The sequence below is a fragment of the Vespa crabro genome, chromosome 6 (assembly GCF_910589235.1).
Source record: "Vespa crabro chromosome 6, iyVesCrab1.2, whole genome shotgun sequence".
NCBI classification, from domain to species: domain Eukaryota; kingdom Metazoa; phylum Arthropoda; class Insecta; order Hymenoptera; family Vespidae; genus Vespa; species Vespa crabro.
This window is the reverse complement of record NC_060960.1, coordinates 9,250,119-9,257,618: the sequence shown is the minus strand read 5'-3', so window position 1 is coordinate 9,257,618 and position 7,500 is coordinate 9,250,119. Positions and strand designations below refer to the sequence as shown.

Below are 7,500 nucleotides of genomic sequence, written 5' to 3'. Positions count from 1 at the left end.
ATTCATGAATACTATTCGTATGGTAGAACAAATAAAAATATAAGGATGCATTATATATATATATATATATATGGGCCAACTTAATGGTCATGACATCAACAACAGCGTAACATCGTTATTAACGCGGACGACTTGAGTTCGTTCGTATTACATAGTATCCTTGGCCTCCTTTGAAAATTAACGTTATGAATATGTCGTACCACTTTCTTCTAAATGATTTTCATCAGAGGTTCTAATTTTTTATAATATAATTTTTGTCTCTTTAAATTGTCCAATTAAATCTTTCCAAAGGATTATACATAAAAGATTGATCTGGATTTATATTCGATTGTTTCTATATTCTTTGGAATGATTTATATTTAAACATGAATTCGCTTATGAAAAATCCGATCACTATATATACATATACATATATATATATATATATATATATATATATATATATATATATATATATATATATATATATATATATATATATGAAGAAATCTTTGTTTTCGTTGTACGTGATCATTCGCTCTAGTCACACCCGCTTAACATCGACTATGCAAGTCGAAGGTGTGGCTTTATGTAAAGCATATGGCTGGGAATTGCCATTTCTACGGTTGTATTATGGAAACGTGAATGATGTTGTCATCGATACCTACAACCCATTCAACGATCACGTCTATAACTATTGAAAATCACTCGTGAAATAATTAATATTAATAAAGGATGAATGTCAAGAAATTCCTGTTGTAAATTATCCAAAAAAAAAAAAAAAAAAGAAAAGAAAAAAAAAAGAAAGAAAGAAAGAAAGAAAGAAAGAACAAGTCTAGAAAAAGGGCAAAACACAAAAAGAAAAAACAAAAAAGAAAGAAAAAAAGAAAGAAAGAAAGAAAAGAAAAGAGAAAGAATCTTGGGAATGCACTTAAGTGATAAACGCATCGATGAAATCTTTGCAAAATTAAAATTATATTTTATCTAATATTACAAACCGCTTTTTTTTATTATTTTTTTTTTATTTTATTGATTTTATTCCTCGTAGAGAAAATTCCTTGATAATTCTGAAATGAAATCTATCGGTATATAGACGTACGATGTTAATATGTATAGATTTACTGATTTTATTATCAGTATATATATATATATATATATATATATATATATCATTCGTCTTTATGAATACGTTTATAGTACGATCTGACCCATTTTTATATCATTTTCATTCAGCATTACAGTCAAGATGTAATATATTGTCTCATTGCATCCAGAATTATTAAGACGTTCATCTAGAAAAAGAAAAAAAGAAAAAAGAACAAAAAAAAAAATATCAAATAGGAAAAATTAATGTGTGAATCTATTATTATGGGAGTTATATATTTATATCGTATCTTACCAGAAATAGATATTTTAATCTCTCGTTTGATAATGACTTTCTTCCGATAAGCTAATGGATACGGAATGGAACACTTGATTCCAGTAAATAATTTACACTTACAAAGATATTTGATAAAATTTTTTGTTTTTTTTTTTGTTTTTTTCTTTCCTTTTTTTTTATGTGAAACGACTTTATTACGGATTAAACAGAAAATTATTGCTTAACATATTTTTTTTTGCTTTTTTTGTTTTTTTTTGTTTTTTTTTATGTTTTTGTTTTTGTTTTTTTTTTTGTTTTAATGTTGCATCTCATATAGAAATTACACACTCCTTTTCTGTACTACTGTGACCTGATTTCAAGCAAATTATATTGATTATATAAAATCAATATCCTATATATTTTCTGAAAAGTATTTTATAATTTTTTTGTTTTCTTTCTTTCTTTTTCTTTTCTTTTCAATTGCAGAAAATACGTGCAAGTTTTTAGTTCTTTTTCTGTAAGTAATAAATTGTGATTGAGTATATTTGATATCACCCATATTTTTTTTTTCTTTTTTTTTTTTCCAGAAAATGTCTATAAAGATTAAGTAATAGTATTATCTACTGTGTTGTTATCAACAGAAGTCGACGTTCCATCCTCTATTTTCGATTCTTCTTTTGATTGTACAGTCAATTTATGATAGTAACTTTCAGTTAGCGGTAAGTGAGGTGCTATCTCACTTGGTTCTATGAACAATACTGGAGATACCTATTGAAAATATTTTGTTCTTATAATTTATTGTTTAAAAATAATAAAGAAAATTATTTTACATATAATTGTTAAATTACAATGACGATTGTACTTACATGAATATCTTGAACTTTGGCTTCCCGAGTTGTAAATTCTCGTAGAAGATAATCTTGTCCAAATTCGTGATAAATGCGAGTATCCTTTATTCTTAGCATGACATTATCAATTCTCAAAAAATAACGTAGAAGAATGAAGAAACTAGTAGGCATTACACGCTAATAAAAGAAATAATGCATAAAGGTGTATAGATTTTGATTATTAAGATATGCAATTGTCATGTTATATTTAACAACTTACAATTTTAACAGAACAAACGGCGATGCCATTATCATGAAGCTCATCTTCAAAAAGTGTTAAATCATGATAAAATCTAATTTTTTCCTTTCTTCTCAATTTGTCTAAATCAATTCTATCTTTTGTTTCTTCCAAATGAAATCCAGATATTGTACCAGTATAATTGGTTGTAAAAGTCCAATCGAATGGTTTAACTTTTTCCTCTAAAAATTCACTGCTTTCGGATCTATTATAAATTATTTGGATATATCATATGAATTATAAATATAATCTATAATTTATATTTATATTAATTCAATAGTAAGGATTATATATTTACCTTGATTCTTTCCATGCTTCAGCACAAGCAAGTTGTACATTGATTTTACCATTGGAAACATATTTCAATGCATCAAGTGCATTAAATTGCAAAATAGCTCCATCCCGATGTTTCAAAGTTAATACATTATTTGGAAATACCATATCTGGCATATGTGGCAGTTCTAAAGTTTTACTATATCTATCAAAGATTTTTTTTTTAGAAAATATATAAATATTTTAAAATGATATTGTATATTATAATAACAATTATGATGTTACAAAATAAGAAAATATCATACATGCAAAATTGACAAGCAGTAGCATCTTGGTCACCGCAGCCATTCTCGCTTTTTGAACACTTGGAGTGAAGTATATGAGATTGAGTATATTTGATTTGCCATGGTGGAAAGACATGCTCTTCTTCATTAACAGGTAACCGCAATATATCTATTCCCCCATGAACTTTCACCGTTGTCATGATCAAAACTTGTTGTTAACAAATATTAGCGTCTTGATACATGTTTTAATTTATTTTTTTTTTTTTTTATCTTGGTTATCTATCTAAGAATACAACTGCAATGATAAAGATATTATTTTACTATCAATATTTCTTTTCTTATATATTATATAATAACAAATTGATATTATCATTTGGAAAATTATGCTTAACCTTTTAAGAATTCATATGATAAAATATCAAGAAAAACTCTCACAACGAACAGTTTTTGGTTATCGAATATAATTTTCAAATCTCAAATATATATATATAGATATGTATATATATATATACGTTTTTCTTTATTCTCAAAAATTTCCTCTTTTTAAAACAAATAAAGTATCAATAAACAACAAAACTAGCACAAGTTTTTCATAATGAAAACTGACGAAAAGTGCAATTTTAAGTTCATAATACAGATCATAATAAATTTATCCTTACAGTTTCTGCAGCCAGAGGGACCTACTCGTTGCTTATACCCAGCATTCACCACGATAATAACCCGCCAATAATTTGAAAGAAGAAAAAATACTCGAGTAATTTTTTATGAATGATAAATTACATGTAATAAAGATTTTACAAGTTATTAACCCATTTCTGTATTAAAAAAAAAAAAAAAAAAAAAAAAAGAAAAGAAAAGAAAAGAAAAAAAAAGATTAGAGGGAAAAAATATCTACAATCTAAAAATTGAGAAAAAATTGCAATTCAAAAAAGAAACAAAAAATGTTATTAATCGAACGATTTATAAGATTTTTATTTAATACCGATCATTCAAAATATGTCTCTTATAACGTAGGTTATAATTAATGTAAAAAAAAATGAAAAATATTAGTTTGAACATTTCGTTGTTAGATGACGCTTGGAGTGGCGGGTAAATTGAATTGATAGATTAAACCGAAGAGATGGAGTTCCGTTCGATCTTATTCGGGAGAGACGTGTTTGAAGTTATCGAAGATCATTGTGGAATCTGCATCAGTCCGCGACGATTGCTTGTTCCGTTTGCACGGTTTCTTTTATTGGAGACAGTCAATTTATTCGTTTATATAATGACAATTAATAAAAAAACAAATTCATCTGTTGAACTTGGTCAATACAATGGTGTTACCAAAGATATTAACGGATCAGAATCTTCAAATGATATTCGAAATTCTAATAAAGTTAAACCATATTTACGAGAAGAAACTATGAGAAAAATAAAATCGATCGCTGGACACGTTGGACTTTTAATTACATTAATGCTTTATACGGCAGCCGGTGGTATGGTGAGTTATAAAAAATCAATTTTATAATTATTATCGATGCAATATTTTATGAATTTGTAATCGTATTAGAAAATAAATAAATAAACAAATAAATAAATAAATAATGATAATAACAAATAAATAAAGAAAGATAGAAAGTATTTAATCGTTTAATTTTCAAACATTCTTTTTTTGTATACTCATCGGACAACATTATTTTCGTTCATTTACGCAATAAATGAAGAAGCAAAGGAGTCATTACGTTTACTTTGTTTACGTATATGTAAATACGAAACGATCAGTTTCGGGAGAAATAAGTTTGTTTTTACAACAAACGTTTGGCCCTCGGGCTATCCAATTCGATTCTATTTTTAGTTATTGAAGAGAGCAGGCCGATGAAAATGGTATTTCAACTTGAACGTTCACGGCTGGATTTTACAAATGTATGAATTTCCACAGAAAATCTCATCGCGTTTATATACTTGATCGTATTTTCGTGAGAAAGAAAAAGAAGAAAAGAAAAGAAAAAAAACAAAAAAAAAAAAAAAAAAAGAAAAAGAAAACACAAAAAAAAAAAACACAGAACAAATTTATCACATACCTGGCGCATATTTTAAAATAACAATTGTTCGACGTTCAGATCGAATTAGATCATTAATTCTCTTTATTCTCTTCTAATGGTTTATTTGACTTTTAGTTTAACGTCGAGTTCGAGGTATAACTTACAAATATTCAAATGATTTGATATATATTTTTACTTTGAGTGATTTATAAAATCCTTAACAAAAAAAAAAAAAAAAAGAAAAAAGAAAAAAAACAAAACGAACAAAGAAGAGAAAAAGAAAAGACTAAATCGTACGATTAAAAATAAATAAGATAAATGAAATCTAATTTTATCACATTTGAAATTACAAATCCGTGCAAATGTTTGTTTCTAAATGCTTTAAATGTGCATTAACGTTAAGTGGACACTCATATTCAAGCGGAAGCGACTAACCGGATCTTCTTTCAGAAAACTTATACCTTTTATTGTCAAGTGCGTTTAAAAATGGAAAAAGGGAATCATATTACTTCTCCTTTCTTCTTCTTCTTCTTCTTCTTCTTCATTACCAAAGGAATAATTTTAACTCTGATATTAATCGATCGAAAAAACCCCTTTCCCAAAAAAAAAAAAAAGAAAAAAAGAAAAGAAAATAAGAAACAAATAAAAGGACAATTTTCGTTATAATATTCCCTTATTATTTTTCATGAAGAAATAATTATTTCAGATTTTTTCTTGTTTTTTTCTCTTTTTTCTTTTTCTTTTTCTTTTTTTTCTTTTTCTTTTTTTTTTTTTTTTAATTTTTAATTTTTTTCGAACGGATCGAAATTTCCAAATGGTATTTAGAACGATTCGCACGATCGCGTAAATATTTTCATTATATTTTTTCGATTAAATCGAATGACTTTCGATGGAATTAAAAAAAACGATCGAAATGATACTCACGAGCATTGAAAATTTTCTTCGCGCACTTTTATTTACGTATATATTAAAGAAATTATTTCAGGTATTTCGACAGATCGAACTACCGGCGGAATTAGCAAGATTAGAAAGATTACGTACTAAGTTACGTACTCAAAGATACAGATTTCTCGATACGATTTCTAACAATACCGATGTTACCAACTTGAGAACTCTGGCGAGTATATAAAATTTCTTGCTACTTACAAGATTACAATTCTATTTTGTGTGTGTGTGTGTGTGTGTGTGTGTGTGTGTTAATGTCTAATAAAAAGAAAAGAATAAAAAAAAAAAAAAGAAAGAAAAAAGAGAATAAAAAGTTAATAATCTTATAGGTGAATGTAAAATTACGAGAATACGAGGAGGCAATTCAAGAAACTGCCGAAGCTGGTATGTTGGTCAGTTTTGTTACGGAAGCTATCGAACAGGATGATCGAGGATTGATTGAGTTACCACCGATTTCTACCGATCGCTGGAGCGTCCTTCAAGCTGTATTTTTTGCGAGCACGGTTCTCACAACGATCGGTAAGTTACGATTATATGTATATATATTTATATATATATATATATTTTTTTTTTTTTTTATTTATTTAATTTCTAACGATATACGTAATATTTTCTATTGTGAAGGATAAATTTTGATTCTTTTCTTCTTCTTCTTTTTTTTTCTTTTTTGTTGTTATTTCTTTTTTTTTTCTCTCTCTCTCTCTCTCTCCTCTGCCTCGTCTTTAGGATACGGTAATGTAGTACCATCAACGAATTATGGAAGAATCTTTTGCATACTCTTCGCCATCATAGGAATTCCTTTAACTTTGACGGTAATCGCTGATTGGGGCAAACTTTTCGCCGAGGCTGTCGTCCAGTTAACCGTAATAGCAAAATCGAGATTATCATTTATAACAGCTACACCATGCTTCACCATGAATCTAGCCGGAAGGAGATCAGTTGGTAATGAATTAATATTTGGAGAGAAAGCAAAAAAGATATAACGAGAGACAAATCGTTCGAAATTGCATTCTCGAGGAGAAATCTTTTTTGTTTTGTTTATTTTCTTTTCTTTTCTTTTTCTTTTTTTCCCTTCCCCTCCGACCCCTTTTTGATCATTTAGGCGCAGTCGCAGCGGTCGCATTACTTTTCGTATATTTGGCGTGCGGTGCAGGTATGTTCATGCTTTGGGAAGACGATTGGGGCTTTTTCGAAGGATTTTATTTTTGTTTCGTGACGATGACAACCATAGGATTTGGCGATCTTGTTCCAAGTAAGTGTACGATAACAATTCGATTTGTGTGACATTATCTTTTTGGTGAGGAAACAAAAAAAAGAAAAAAAAAAAAGACAAAAAAAAAAGGATACATAATGATTGAATGTATTTGGAAATTCTCATTATAACGTGATCTTGATATATCAGAGAATTGATTTAAACAGAATTTTTCTCGTCGTTTCAGTAGAAGAATCTTTTAAACGTAGTAACTATGATTGACTTTTGAATATCTTCGCGCAGTTTGTCCTATACGTAATT

At 27.7% G+C, this 7,500-nt stretch overlaps 2 protein-coding genes across 5 annotated transcripts in view; one reads left to right on the top strand and one right to left on the bottom strand.

The window, feature by feature from the left end:
• Nucleotides 1-1,487: 1,487 nt before the first annotated feature.
• Nucleotides 1,488-3,679, bottom strand: LOC124424867 (TIP41-like protein). Of its 2 annotated transcripts, XM_046964420.1 has the most exons (7): nucleotides 3,414-3,679; nucleotides 3,043-3,316; nucleotides 2,763-2,942; nucleotides 2,447-2,669; nucleotides 2,206-2,364; nucleotides 1,964-2,107; nucleotides 1,488-1,854 (listed from the first exon to the last, which is right to left on the bottom strand). In XM_046964420.1, the coding sequence occupies exons 2-7, from the start codon at nucleotides 3,219-3,221 to the stop codon at nucleotides 1,843-1,845; spliced, it is 897 nt and encodes a 298-aa protein (XP_046820376.1). In that variant the 5' UTR covers nucleotides 3,222-3,316; nucleotides 3,414-3,679; the 3' UTR covers nucleotides 1,488-1,842. The 2 variants fall into 2 exon arrangements, with proteins under 2 accessions (XP_046820376.1, XP_046820375.1); XM_046964419.1 differs by having other exon boundaries at nucleotides 1,488-2,107; nucleotides 3,414-3,678.
• Nucleotides 3,680-4,189: 510 nt separating this feature from the next.
• LOC124424866 (potassium channel subfamily K member 1-like) overlaps nucleotides 4,190-7,500 on the top strand; it is a 5,028-nt gene continuing 1,717 nt past the window's right edge. Inside the window, exons 1-5 of one of the 3 annotated variants that reach the window (XM_046964418.1) lie at nucleotides 4,190-4,501; nucleotides 6,028-6,159; nucleotides 6,317-6,506; nucleotides 6,714-6,929; nucleotides 7,090-7,239. In XM_046964418.1, coding sequence (XP_046820374.1) covers nucleotides 4,286-4,501; nucleotides 6,028-6,159; nucleotides 6,317-6,506; nucleotides 6,714-6,929; nucleotides 7,090-7,239 — 904 coding nt within the window. In that variant the 5' untranslated portion in view covers nucleotides 4,190-4,285. The remainder of the gene's footprint in view (nucleotides 4,502-6,027; nucleotides 6,160-6,316; nucleotides 6,507-6,713; nucleotides 6,930-7,089; nucleotides 7,240-7,500) is intronic. The other 2 variants (XM_046964417.1, XM_046964415.1) reach the window with 2 other exon arrangements.

Coding starts and splice junctions, on each gene's coding strand:
- LOC124424867 (XM_046964419.1), bottom strand. CDS start 3,221: ATGACAACGGTGAAAGTTCATGGGGGAATAGATATATTGCGGTTACCT. Junction 2,670..2,762: donor GAAGCATGGAAAGAATCAAG/GTAAATATATAA, acceptor AATTTATAATAG/ATCCGAAAGCAGTGAATTTT. Junction 2,108..2,205: donor CCAAAGTTCAAGATATTCAT/GTAAGTACAATC, acceptor TATTTTCAATAG/GTATCTCCAGTATTGTTCAT.